At 35.8% G+C, this 15,316-nt stretch overlaps 1 protein-coding gene across 1 annotated transcript in view; it reads right to left on the bottom strand.

Moving 5' to 3' along the window:
* The window catches only part of SLC26A7 (solute carrier family 26 member 7), a gene marked incomplete at its 5' end in the record, with an annotated part of 73,403 nt that overhangs the window by 19,953 nt on the left and 38,134 nt on the right, over window positions 1–15,316 (bottom strand). The window contains 4 exons of the mRNA XM_084510922.1: window positions 2,532–2,598; window positions 5,305–5,411; window positions 13,079–13,174; window positions 14,393–14,470. Coding sequence (XP_084367048.1) covers window positions 2,532–2,598; window positions 5,305–5,411; window positions 13,079–13,174; window positions 14,393–14,470 — 348 coding nt within the window. The remainder of the gene's footprint in view (window positions 1–2,531; window positions 2,599–5,304; window positions 5,412–13,078; window positions 13,175–14,392; window positions 14,471–15,316) is intronic.

The following is a 15,316-nucleotide window of genomic DNA, read 5'->3' as shown; positions in this document are numbered from 1 at the left end:
CATTCTTGCTGTTTCCCCAGCAAATGTCCCATCTATGTGATGGATACCAACAACTTGTTCTCTATCACCATCTGAGACAGACCTGACTCAGTGTAGAGCAATTGCTCTCAGCTGCTTTGATGTCTGCTGCTTGTATTTAAGACTTGAAGAAAACTCTGCTGGCCATTCCAGTCTTTTACTTTTCCAGTTGTACTATTTGATCTAGTAAAAGATACTACACTTGCATGTTCTTTATCTATATTCAAATAAATAACTGTATTCTTTTATGCCTCTAGTGCTGTAAAGCAGGAATAAGCAGGATCATATTTTCAGTAGCATTTTCTACTCAACAAGCACGAAACTAGAGATCTTTAAATATCCATAACAACACTGCTAATAAGCTCGAGTTGGCAAAAACACAATAGGATTAATTTGCCTTTCAGGTATGTCTTTCATGGAGGCTGGATCTCTGGATTACATATGGAAGTTCAGAGCATTTTGATGAGAACAGATGAGAAAGAAAGAGGATCACTGAATCCACAACTGAACATTGCACAGCAAGATCCTATTTATTTTCATTACTGATTTTTTATGCCAAAATAAAATATATGATTTATGCAAGTATCAGCTCTCAGAAATGAACTACTCATGACAATGGGCAACAGGAAGTAAAACAAACAAACAACTAAACTGAGAATTTGTAAGAGAATATAAACTCCAAAAGCCTCTATTCTTCCTCATGAAAGTCAAAGACATGCAAAGTTACTTAACTAGGTTGTATTCAAACACAAGTAAGTGGAGCTGACAGAGAGACAACTTCTGTAGAAGTTCAAAGAATCATGGGATTGCATTGAAGATACAGTTTTCCCAACAGACCTTAAGCAAAACAGGACTGGAAATCTTTACCACAAACCACACAAACGACCTCCTTACTGTAGAATTCTGAGAACCAGACAAACTCTCAGACAGTACTGTAGCAGACATCATACAGGCTAATGAAACATTTCAGACATCCAGAACTGAGGCAATGAACCACAGAAAATGTATAGTGACTTAGTACAATTACCTGTGAATGTGATCATCATATCACCAACATAGTTCAGTACATCAAGTGGTAAAGCCTAACCAGTAATTAAAATGGGTAAGAGAATATATGAGAAATAAATTAATTAAACAAAACCTCTTAAATAGGGGTAAAACAGAGGTCAATACATGGCTGAATGTAGAACTACTGCAAATATTCCCTTAAAAACTATTCCATACATGGCTTAGCATGGAGACAAGTGGGCACTTCGGTGCCATACTGGCAAAGTAGAAGATGAAAACAAAGACAAAATAAGGCAGATGTTCAGAGATCAAAGCATGCGATCATCAGTGAGCTACTATGAGGTGAAAGGCTTGAAAGTCTCAAATCATAAGGCCAAATAAAGCTAATGGAAGACTTAGGTATAACCTTATGTCTGGGATGGAGAAGCCAAATTTGGCTATTAGTCCTGGTTGTAGTTTAGTTCTAACTTCTTTCTCAATAAAAACTCTTCTGAGAGAAAATAACTTATTTTTGTCTTTCCCTGCCCAGAAAGAAAAAAAAAAAATCATCTCAGGAGGCATTTTTACTTTGTCACTTAGAAGGATGTTGCCAATTGCCCTGCACATATGGCACAGCTCTCTCTACACTTGGGTAAGAATTCGGTTTAGTGAATGCCTTTGGTACAACGTGTTTCAAACAAGCTTCTAAACGCCCTTTTAATTTTTTCCACATCAAAGTGTCTTTTCTCCTGTTGATGAAATAATCCCTATAAATCCACAGACCTTAATGGTGGGGTAGATCATTAAGCTTGCATATTTTCATGTTTAAAAGTCTTGTTGCTTATGTCTAAGCTGTTATTTACCAGTGGAACTTGGATTACCCTAACATTCGTACATTAAAAATTACCCCAAATTATGCAGTGACTCCATAAATTAAATTAAAAACATTTTTTATAAATCTTAAAAATATTTTTCTTTTTTTTTTTTTCTGTTTAATAACCTCTTGAGCAATTTGCTTTCTTAACAAAATGTTATTTTCCACAGTGTCTGTAGACAGTGCTTTGTTATTACATGGTCACTGGCACTAATCTTAATCATTTAGGATAAAAAGATAGGGAGCAGTTAGCTTAAAAATGATGCATAGGGCTTTGTACAAATATTGTATTAACTGACACACACACACATGAAAAAAAGAAAAAAAAAAAAGGCAGGCAAGTCAAATGTTGGTTACCCATCTCTGACAAATTTACTCCACCAATTCTCTTAAGAATGAAAAGTGATAATAATAATTGACAAGTGGGCCAGCCTCAACAATAATGTTTTTACATTTTAGAGTCCTCCCCATTCTCATGTGCCTCTCACATTCCAGCATTGTTCAGCATTCCAAAACAGTAAACCCACCCAAACCAAATTCAGATTTTGAGCCTAAGATAGCTCTGATGGAAAACATTTGCCAAACACAAATACAAATTAGTAAAACACAAACAAACAAACAAACAAAAAAGGAAAATAAAAAGATAACTTACACAATTATCTTCAGTTTTGTATTTATATTCCACTTCTTTCATATTTTTCAAACTCAGTGTCCTTGCTCTGTAACCAATACAAACAGAAAATCTGTGAGGCAAACAATAAGAGTCTTGAACAGAAACAGAAAGTGAAACACATCAAAATTACAGCATGCAAGTTTAAAGTTATGACAATGCAATCCATATATATATTTGTGCATATAAAACTTATTAATCATAATCATAATGAAGTTAAGAGTAAAAGGCAAATTTTAGAATTATAGAATATCAATATGAAAATTTAATAATGTTATATATTTATTCAAATATTATTAATAAAATGTTTATATTAAATTTCATTACTGACTTATATCTGGCCAGAGAGCTAGTCTTATATCAATATATGTAATATATAAACTACAACTTCAAATGTACAGATTTAATTAACATTTTTTACCTACAAAATCATATTGTAAGGAAAGGAAACAAAGATACTCAATCGAAATGAGTTAGGAAAATCAAGGATATTTTTTTTTGTCATTAAAATTGATGCACCTCTGTATGATAAAACAAAACATTATGCTATAGCTGTCAAAGTGGAGGACTTAACTGGAAAAGTCAGTGTCCCTATGGGTACAGTGTCCCTATATGGTCAGTGGAAAGAGAAAGTTGCCTTGAAAAGGCAGTTCAGTGTAAGATGTTCTACTTCCATACATCCTTTACAGCAACACATTTAAGTGGAGAATAAGATATCTATAAAATTAGCTATCATCTGAGCTATGTGCCTAAAGCTAGGCAATGGAAATCATCCCAGAACACAAGCATTTAGTAGATGCAGCAACGCACAGGGAGTATTTGCAGGTACTGGGGTCAGCTAAATGAGGCTTGCAAAACTCAGCTGTTCTCTCCTGTCTTCATAAATCTAGCTGTAGCTGCTGCTGTTTTTAATATATTCTGATACATAACATACCGTGTCCAATACTCTGGTGTCTGAACAGAGATTTCACAATAAATCATCTACAACATTTTTTGTGCTTTAGTGTCTAACTCTTCTGCAACAGTCATTACTGAGAACATTTTTGTCCATTACTGGGTGACTTACTGCATGTTCCCATGCTAAACTTACCTGTGCAGTACAACTTTTAAGATTGTTAGATCTTTCAGTGCCTTTATATTTAATGGACAATCATGTGCAACATGAACAAAGACCACAAAAATCACTGGAAAGAGTCTTATTTATTAGTGCAGGTTCAGGCTGAGGTCTCTGTCCAATAACAGAGGTTCAAGCTTTTTTTTTTTAATCAAATATCCCTACCCTTCTGTTATAGAATCATAGAATCATTAAGGTTGGAAAAGACCTTCAAGATTATCTGGTCCAACCATCACCCTACCACCAATGTCACCCACTAAACCATGACCCTAAGCACCATGTCCAACCTTTCCTTGAACACCCCCAGGGACGTTGACTCGACCACTTCCCCGGGCAACCCGTCCCAATGCCTGTCTGCTCTTTCTGGGAAGAAATGTCTCCTAATTTCTAACCTAAACTTTCCCTTGTGCAACTTGAGGCCATTTCCTCTAGTCCTATCACTAGAACCTCAGTCATCCAACCACAGTATGTAAATAACATGGAAACTTTTCTTTTACTAGCAGAATTTACCCATAGTTTAGTTTGCTGAGTAGCAGAAGGTTACAAGAAAGGTTCTGATTGTTTCAAGCAGAAACCATCTGCCATAATTTGCAATTGCCTTGTAATTTTGAGCTACTTTCATGCTGATTCTGCAAATTAATTCTGTGAACAGAGCTCTGCACAATTTTAACGAGCATTAGACTGAACTGTCTATATGGTATTTAATTCCAGTGCAATTAAATGTTCATGCAAACAACTGCCTGCTTGCCTACAAGTCATTTGTAGGACTGGTGAGCTATGGATTAATTTTGTGGTAAGAAATAATCATGAAGTATTTTCCTTTACTCATGATCAAAAGTAGCAACTGTAATATATGGAAAATAATAAATGATTTAGTTACTTTGTCCTGACTTTTCTAATTCTTACATATAGTTTACAGTGAACATTTCAGACATCAGAAAATGTTGTGTAATTGTCTTTCATTAATGTGTTTTAGCAAAACAAATATCAGCTTGCCAATCCTGTGCTAGTCTTGTCAGAAATATTCTTTCTCAAAAACAAAAAAGTATTGATTGGAAGCAAATTTATATTATTGATTGCTCTGTTGATTTTATGCTACCTTCATTTAATGGGTCCTAGAGATGTGTAATAGTAAGAGAAATCACAAAATAATGCCATAGTACAAAAAGTTTTAGCCTACAGGTGTGACTTTTCCTTCTGAATGATCTTATCCTATAATTTTCTGCAATTAGAAAGGAGGGTGCAGGGAGGACAGAGCCAGGCTGTGTTTAGTGGTGCCCAGTGCCAGGACAGGAGGCTCTGGGCACAAACTGGCCCCCAGGAGGCTTTCCCTGAGCACCAGGAGCACTTCTGTGCTGTGCGGGCAACGGAGCCCTGGCACAGGCTGCCCAGAGGCTGTGGGGTCTCCTCCTTGGAGCCCTTCAGAAGCCACCTGGATGTGGTGCTGGGCTCTGGGTGGTGCTCTGGGTGTCCATGCTTGGAAGTCCTTTCCAACCTCAACCATTCTGTGATTCTATGCAACTAAAAACTGAGGTCTCGTTAAATTTAGTGTACTGTATATATATCCCATCAGTGAAGCAATATGCCAGAAAGAAGACAAAACGATGTGATACTAGAACATTCCAATAAATTATAACTTACCTGGAAAAGCGGAAAATCACAGTTACTATAGTGCAGACAACACCATACAACAGTCCCACATTAGCAGCAAAACAGATTGTGAACACGTAAGTACTAACCCATATGCTCTTTAAGGAGGGAAGAAAAAAACTTGATTAGGTAAATGGCGATTAGCTTTAATTTTGTGACAATGCACATTATACGAGTCAGAAAAAAAAAAAAAAAAAAAAAAAAGTGAACATTTGGATCTTTGAACTGACAAATACAGAAGACTGAATTATCAATCAAAATAATGTCACTCCACTAAAGAACACATCATCCTAGTGCTCGCAGAAGTTCACATTGGAGTTCCTTAAAACAGTATATGAAGTTGCACTAACAGTCTAATTCAGAATAAACTCAGTTTGTTAAATCTATATTTGATTTTTTCACATTGTAAGTTATTGTCAGCTTCTTCACTGCACACAGTTTAAATCCTCCTTTCCTTTTACACAATGAAGTACCCTAAAGATCACATATAAAGAGCTCTTCTCACACTAGTTATTTAATTGGGAATTATAATTTGATAGGAAGTTAACTAAAAGTGGCATTTATCAGACTATAGCTGAATAAACCAACTCTATAACAAGTTTAAAATATTGGGGAAGGAATTTGTTCACATGAAATTGGTAAAATTTCAGATTGTTTCCCCATCTTTCAATGCTTGATAAATAATACTTTGAATTCACTTTAAATATAATTAACAAAAATATAAAGAAGAATATCTGAAACAAAAGTCACTTTAAAAGGGTTTTAAAATATTTAAAAGGAAAAAAAAAAAAGACTTTTTTTTTCTTAATTTATTTATAAACAAAAATAATCATTTATATTTACATACTATAACACTCCATGTGGCATAGAGATGTACAGATTTTTAAATTAAAAGAAGTATAAATGACTGGATTTCTTATATAACTTTAACATTCAGCACATAGTTCTTTCCTTGAGGGACCCTTAAGCAAAGACTGCCACCTTAGCTTTATATAAAAAGTGTTAAAAAAGAATGGCAAGTATTTTCACTCCTGTGAATATACAGTTCTCCACAGGTACCCCTTTGAACAATTACAGTGCTTCTCGTTAATGTTTGCAGAGGAACAGATCACATTACAATGGCAAAATTGGTGTTAAAATTACCCTTTCTGATGCTTTCACTTAGCTCAGGAAAGCCAGAGACAATAGCATACTTTCAGCCTAACCACAGGAATTTTGCTCAAGTAGATTTCAGAACTGTTATTTTACGTATTATAAACAGTAACTCATACAGTTCATGCTTCATGGAGGACAGATTGTTACATGACTCTACTGAGAAACCTTTTCCTCCCTCATCTTCAAAAATTCTTAACTACTTCAAAAGGTTTTGCAGTCTTCTCTGTGACCCAGCTGCCAGGAAATGAGGTGGTTCATTCTTTGAAACAGTTCTCAGCCTCCAGTAATATTTTAAAATGGGATCTTATACAAATTTACAAATTGCTGTGGATATATTTGCACAAAAAAAAAAAAAAAAAAAAAAAAAAAAAAAAGTTTAGTACTGACTGATCAAAAAAAAGAACTAATTCTAAATGTATTTATTATATATTTATAAAGAAGCTTTCTAAATGTGAAAGGGCTAACAGAAGGACTACAAACCTCAAATTAATTTGGATCAAGAGTTGGCCCATTCTGGTAAGGCTGAACCCTTGACAAAGCCTGAGATCAAGCAATCCACTTCAACTGCAGACCTGTGCCTTGTTGTCACCTTATTCTTGATATCACATCTAACTAAATATCTGCTGTAAGACCTGCAAAATTCTTCTTAGTCTCAGAAGAAAAAAGGAAAGATGAAATCCCAAAACAAAGTCTACACTGGAAGAATCAAAGCCAAAAATGTTGAAGTACTGCTGAGTACTGAGAAAGCTAGTTGAGTGCCCCTTTAGCAGCATAGTATCTTACATCTTAACTGTAACCAGAGACTCCTATTGTTGTAGAGGATGGGCCAAAACAATCGTATTCTCATCCGCCAATTAGCCTTTCAGTGATTTATATTGGCCTTGAGTCAGTACTTTTTATACAGAGTAGCATCAAACTTGTAGGAATTTGTAGGAATGTAGGAATTATGTTAATCTGCTAGACTTTTTTTTTTTTTTAATTCATGGGCTGTTGTAAGGTTCAACAAAGAAGTCATAAAAACATCAAAGGTTTCTTTGGCAACTTACTTCAAGATTGTTAGTACATACTCCAGGATAGATAGAATCTAACCACTTCATTCTTCAAACCTCAGAGATAATGTATTATATAGGTACACATTACTCTCAAAAATCAAAACAAAATCCAACTTCAAAATATGTTTGTACTATATTTTAAAGAGGGAGAAAAGAAACAAGTAGAAGATACAGATTTATGTTGAATCCTGTATGTATCAGAAAGTATCAGAAGCATTGGGAGGTATTGTGACTGCACGTGTGTAGCAACTCTCTCTGAAACTCTATGGGCAGTGTGTTTCCATGTAGACCTTTGAATTTCATAGGATCTACACATCCACCACTGGGGGAAGGCTGCGATAGGAACTTGGTGGGATAAAAGCATATAATCATGCCCTAACATGATTTGACTGACAAGCTTTGCACTGTATATACTGTGAAGTATGCCAGTCACTTGCATGTAAGAGAATCCTATTAAAGTCCTCTTCATTCAGTGGTTGTCTTGGTAGAGAAGGTACTGAGTCCAGGAGGAGGCTCAGACTGCAGGAAGGATACATAGTACATCCATCTCTAACATCACCCAGGGCTCAGTATTAGGGCCACATCTCTTTAATATCTTTACTGATGAACTGGATGAGGGGATCGAGTGCACCCTCAGTAAGTTTGCAGACGACACGAAGTTAGGTGCATGTGTTGATCTGCTCGAGGGTAGGAAGGCTCTGCAGGAGGATCTGGATAGGCTGGACCAATGGGCTGAGGCCAACTGTATGAGGTTCAAGGCCAAGTGCCGGGTCCTTCACCTGGGGCACAACAACCCCCAAGCAGTGCTACAGGCTGGGAGATGAGTGGTTGGAGAGCTGCCAGGCGGAGAAGGACCTGGGAGTATTGGTGGATAGTCGGCTGAATATGAGCCAGCAGTGTGCTCAGGTGGCCAAGAAGGCCAACGGCATCCTGGCTTGTATAAGAAGCAGTGTGGCCAGCAAGGCTAGGGAAGTGACTGTCCCCCTGCACTCGGCTCTGGTGAGGCCGCACCTCGAGTACTGTGTTCAGTTTTGGGCCCCTCACTACAAGAAGGACATTGAGGTGCTGAAGAATGTCCAGAGAAGGACAAAGAAGCTGGTGAGGGGTCTGGAGAACAAGTCTTACGAGGAGCGGCTGAGGGAGCTGGGATTGTTCAGCCTGGAGAAGGGGAGGCTCAGGGGCAACCTTATCACACTCTACAGATACCTTAAAGGAGGCTGTAGCGAGGTGGGGGTTGGTCTGTTCTCCCACGTGCCTGTTGACAGGATGAGGGGGAATGGACTAAAGTTGTGCCAGGAGAGGTTTAGGTTGGATATTAGGAAGAACTTCTTTACTGAGAGGGTTGTGAGGCATTGGAATGGGCTGCCCAGGGAAGTGGTTGAGTCACCATCCCTGGAAGTCTTTAAAAGACATTTAGATGTAGAGCTTAGTGATATGGTTTAAGGGAGGACTGGTTAGTGTTAGGTCAGAGATTGGACTAGGTGATCTTGGAGGTCTCTTCCAACCTAGATGATTCTGTGATTCTATTATTTTGCAGACAAATGACTGATGCCTGCATACATTCCTCAGAGTACCCTGCACCAAAACTCAACATGAGTGCTCAAGTCCACTACAGTCATACAAGAGGAACTGATGAATAGTAGATGATACAGTACGTTTTTAATATCAGTTTTCACAAACATTCCATACTCAAGAGTTGAGAGGGTATTTGTTTCTGCAGACTGCCTGGAGACAGATGGACTGATATAAATATTATTTTTTAAAAAGAACTTATATGGCAATCACACTGTCAATGGATTAAGCACTTGTAAATCCCTTCCCACTCCACTTAGACAAACTGCAGCAAAATTAATGTAACACAGAGTAGCATGTTCACTAATGCAGGAGGGATAGAAAATCTAGGACTTCATAACCTAGAAGTATTTGTGTTAAATTATTGTCATAGAAGAGCTGGATTGTTTGCTACTCTGTGGAAATTTGATTATTAGCAAAGCCTTCTGAGATCTCTCACGAAACAGGGCTTCACCATGAAGAATACCTGAACAAATCTAAAATGTTATCATGAGGCTATCCACATGAGGATAAGAAGATAAAATGTTCTAAAAATGCATGAAATTACACCAATGGGCTCCAAAATCCCATGGAAGACCTTCCCTGCACCCCCTACTCCAATCTATTTTGACAAAATAGTTAGACAATGTGGCGGCTTTGTGTCTTAAAAACCCACACTGCCAAGATGCTGGAGGGCACTTGTTGAAAGTAAGCCCTCCCTTGTTGGCTCTACTTTAATTGTTGACTTGGTATCATTGATTACATCTTTTACATATTAATAAATGTGCACTTACAATTCATTCATCCATAACTACCTCTCACATCACAGCACCATGCAAGGAATGTGTAATTTTTACCATAAATTGTTGCTGTTCTTTCTGTTTTACAAGTCAGGCACACAACTTAACTCTGTCTCAGCTGAGGTCATTTCCTAGCCAAGTCATTTGTACAATTTCTAACATTTTTTATCTTTAAATATTATTTCTCTGTTCAATACCCTAAATCCCTTTTATATAGCTGTTTAACTCATGAGAATAATCCTTATTCTATTGTAATTTTTCACCTTCTGAAACACATTTCCCCTGTATTTGATAATTTCTGTTTCCAAATGTTAACAACAAAATGAATATTTTTCTTTAGCAGTCCATTATCTGTCTTTAACTAGTTAGAATAGCTGCAGCTCGTCTGGGATTTTCAGCCCTAAAAAGAATTAACAAGGACTTTACTGGCCTTTTTGTTGATACTAGGAAAGTGCATTCTCAAGTTGGTGAATAGAAAAGAGAAGATATGTTAACAAGTAGGCCTACAGAAGGAATTACCCTTGCTGGGAAGGGTACAGAAACCAATGCTTGAACTTGATGACCTGAAAAGTGAGGTACCCCTACAGAAAAAGTCCACTTTCCCTCCCCCACCTCACCTTGCCTCCCCCCCCGCCAAAAAAAAAGAAAAAAAAGAGGCAAAAATTCATGACAAATCATTCTCAGGTCAGCGTACAAAACACAGATAACACAGGGATCAACACCTTAGAAACAACCAAAAGATGGAGGGAGGAGAAAATCTGTAAATTATATAGTTATGTAAACATACTGTTATTTTAAAACACATATCAGTGGAATAGAACAGTTATTTATCTGAAATCATTGAAGTAATCTGAAAAGGTGTTGGGGCTAACAGAAGATCTTAATTGAAGCAAGAGACCTTTAAAGTTAATGTGAAAGTTGTGAATGACAGGAAAGGACTCTGGAACAAAAGCAGTGATGTTCTAGCTGGAAAGAAGTTCATTGTGATTTGAGGGGTGGGATTTAAAAGCAGGACATCATTCCTGAAAGCTGATTAAAAAAAAAAAAAAAAAAAAAAAAAAAAAAAAAGAGAGAGAGAGAAAGCAATCCATGGCTGAATGGAGAGATTTCGAGCTGTACCTTTTACATTTGAAAGGATTATGATGTATAAATCACTACTCGACAAACTGTGTTCAGTGAGAAGCTTAAGTGTGAGGGAACAAGGTAACAAAAACTATAACATTATGTTTCCATGCACTATCATTTGCCAGACACACGAGCATAACAAACCTGACTTCTATGTTACATGACACACACCCTTCAAAGAATCAGTTCCAGAAAGGACAGCTGCTAATTACTTCCAAATGTTTTGTAAGAGTTTCTCTCTTCAAAATGCTCTGGATAACCTGGTAATGGAACTGATTTGTTTCCAACAAGCTGTCAGGTCTTGGGTGAATATTTTCAGGCCAAAATCAACACCATTGTAATTTCTCAAATCACTGGGCTTGGTGGGGCTCCTTAGCCTAGGCAGCAACATAAGATCCATGTTTAGAGCTTTAGATTATGCTATTTAAAGCAGGATGATTTACCCTGTCAGGCTAAGGATTGATGGTACAACTACTTGAAGATAAATCGGTGCTCAAGTACGTTCAGTCAAAAAGATAAACCCAGCAAACTCTCCCTCTCTATAACCTCTCTTAAAAATAATGACAGATGTCAGAGATGTAATAACTACTCACCCATCCTTTACTGCCAAAACTACAAAAGCAAAAATCAATCAGCCTAGTCTGCCTATAAAGATGCATCAAGGCTAGTGAGCTTCTAGAATATTCTGCTGGAAAACTTAACCACTTATTTTCTCAATGCATTGTTAGGGAAGCTATAGATCCCTCCCACAACTACCAATTTTCTTAAGTCCACTGTCCCAGAAATAATTCTTGATCCACACCATTTATCATTTGGGTCACTGGCAGCCTGGGTCAAGCTGAAGACCAAATACAGTACATGCGATAGAAAATAATTTCAGAATTTTGCTGCTAGGAATATAAGATTTCATGAAAGACAGACCTTTTCTTCTGGATTATACCAATAATATTAATATTATTATTATTAATAATAGTAATAATCAACTCTAGTCTTCTGTCATGGAATAGGAGAAACCTCACATAGTCAAACTTGATGATGTTTACTCAATTCCATTTTCCATATTGAAATTCAGTACTTTATAAAAATATTTATATTTTAATCAGGATAGAATGACCATTGCCCCTGTAGAATACTAAGTCACTGGAGAGTTCAATAAAATTGAATATTACCTCCAGAAACCTGTACCTCCCACCACAGAACAGGGGGATGTGCCCAAAATACAAAATAAATATTTGCTAACTGAAACTGCATAAACAGAAGTTTTGGAATCATTATGGGATATCAATATGTGTTTATGTGATCTAGAAAGCTGTTAGAAGTTTTGGTTCCACTAATTAGGCAATATGTTTAAAAGGTTCCCTTGGAAAAGAAATCTAGAAGTCTTCTTGACATGGAGTCATCTTTAATATTTGCTGGGAATTCTGTGCAAAGGTATGTTAGATTGTTCAGACTTTGCATTATGCTGTATTTTCTTACTATGCCTCTTCCTGCCTGTCTGCTCTTTCTGCTCTATTTTATCTCTAATATTGCAGAATCTTTTATTATGATCAAATACATATTTTCTTTGCAAAATCTTTGAGTTAAGGCAATTTACCTACAGCACCCTAGGACATACGTCTTTCTGCATCTCTGGTGTTTCCAGTTCTGTTTGTCTTGTGTGGTCATTCCATATCCAAAGAGAACAAAGATACTGGAATTTTTGACAATAACAAAAAATAGCAAAATAATAAAAAATTTTGCCAATAGCAAAAACATGCTAACTGGCTAGAGTAGGCTTACAAAATTAGATACATATCTAATTGATCTGATCTGACAGTATATACATTTTCAACATTAAATTGGGTTTGATTCTTTATCACTTGCCAAAATTTCTAAAATTTATTATTATTATTTTTAAATACAAACCACTGATATTTCAGATGCTGCTATTCTGAGACAGAAAATTAGCTGATTAATACACAAAAACCCTAATAATAATGTCTTGCACTTATCTATTCTAAGGCCATAGAACTATTAAAGTTTATTTAGCAAGTATTTATTAAAGGCCCTCAAGAAAAACTCCTAGGATTGAGTTTCACTTACCCAGTCTATTTTATCCACATTCCAATATTTTTTTAAGTCACGGAACTGCATTAACATTCCTTTCAAGCCCACAATGATAATGCTTGCTAGCACACACTGAAAAAAAAAAAAACAGAGAGAGAGAGAAAGAAAAACAAAAGCTTGTTATGAAATTAGTAGGGAAAATGAATGTTCTTTCTCAAGCTCTGTGATCAATATTGCAATCAAATTACTGAAAATCTGAAGTTAGTGTTTCAAAAGTGGGATAAGTTCAAGCATTTCAAGTATTCTTCTGATGTAAATATAATAGTATCACAGACATTCTTTTTCTTTCTTGAAGGCATTCTAGAGGGCACTTGACTATGAGAAAATGACAAAAACTTCAGGACATTCCAAGACTCTCCATGCATCATCAGACCAACGACATTCTGACACATTTGGGGGACTCCAAAGCAAATCAGCGCTAAACTTCTCCACAGTGAAGAAATTAAATTTCCCTTCATAATTATCTGCAGAAAGTGTTTAATGCAAAAATAAAAAATAAATAAAATTCATTAGTTTTGTGGCAGACAAGATAATTTATAGTCCTCCAAATAAAAATAAATAAATTTAAAAAAAAAAAAAAAAAAAAAGAGGATGAAGAAATCTTCAGGAGCTCAAGAATGATGGAGAATATTCAACTTGCAATGTTGAATAGGTACAGAGGACTGAAAAAGCATAGGAGAGAAGTAATAAAATATCAAGAAAGCAACATATGAAACATTTTTCTTTTTCAAATATGGAAAACTCTATAGGAAAACAGTCAAAACTTACATATATTCCATATAAAAATGAAGGGAGGAAAAGAGTATAGTAAGAAAAAAGACATATTGTGCATCTTCAGACGTCTCTGGTTTGCATGAGTAGAATAAGCTATAAAAGGATGTTTTTGAAAAGTGTTCTGCCTTCATCTGACATTGCAAACAATAGCATGAAGTAAGTTTTAAAATTGTATGCAAACATAGCAAAATTCTAGATAATTTTGGGGTTGTATTCAGCATCTTTGACATCTTTAAGTAAAATTAATGGAATCATAGAATGCTTTGGGTTGGAAGAGACTTTAAGTAGTACTTTAAGTAAGTAGAAGAGAAATGTTTTATTATATGCTTAAGTGATAGCTTATATATATAACAATGTATGTGTAAAATCTACATATACTACACAGTCACCTTTAGCTATTTTCTCTCATTGAAATTAAAGGGAGCTATTTCAGATGTAATACGACATTTCTTTCCCTCAAAGAAATTAACTCTTTAGAAAATATTTGATGCAAAAAAAATAAGATAGGGAACATACCATAGGCAGCCAGTATAGCATTGGTCCAACTGTGTAGATCACCACAAGAATTAATGCAGAGGAGATAAGGCAAGCCACCTAAAATAAATAAAGAAAATCCAATCTAATCACCCAATCAAAAAAAAAAAAAAAAAAAAAAAAAAGTTTTATTATTAAAAGTTGTAGACATAATCAAGAATGAGATGTTGAATATGTCAGCTATTAATGTATCTATGGATTGCAGAAACATGTAGTTTCAGTTTCTACCTAGGGTGATTACCTTCAGCCAACTACAGTGAGAACATAGTAAGGGATACCAATATCTGGGTTAGAACATTATGTCAGAGTGAGACCATGATGACACCGATGTAGTTCTTAAATGAAACGTGTGTAATTAATATCTCATTTCAGATGTTTTACAGCATCCAGTGTCATTCCATAACATATTTATAACAATTGCATTCTATGTTGCAGTGAATCACAGATCTGTCATAACACTGAGTACAAATTATATATGAAGAACTGTATTATTATTTTTGCACAGAACAAGTTTTCTAACTTTTTTTACTGGGATTGGCACCGAAAGGAAGCTGTTGGAAAGCTATTGGGTTAAGTCAGAAACTACCAATGACCCTTGTGCTATAGCAGCTATGCACTTTATTTTAGAAAACATAGCAGCAAATTACATTTATATGTATATATAATGATAATTAATGCAAGTAACATGAATCCAGAGAAACATATGGCCTAAGAATTATGTTACTTCACAGTATTCATGGTATTAATCTGATGGAAAACTACAGTAAAACTGCAATCTCCTTCTCCACTCTGACTGTGCACAAAGTAGAGAACTTCTGGTCTCATTAAGATACAGTCCAGATTCACAGAACATTTTGATGGTAAGTAGACAGATGCTCACTTTATTTTTATATTGATAAAATGTTT

Source organism: Aythya ferina (assembly GCF_964211825.1).
Source record: "Aythya ferina genome assembly, chromosome: 2".
Lineage (NCBI taxonomy): Eukaryota > Metazoa > Chordata > Aves > Anseriformes > Anatidae > Aythya > Aythya ferina.
The sequence above is the reverse complement of the archived record's forward strand: the minus strand, read 5'-3'. Positions and strand labels throughout refer to the sequence as shown.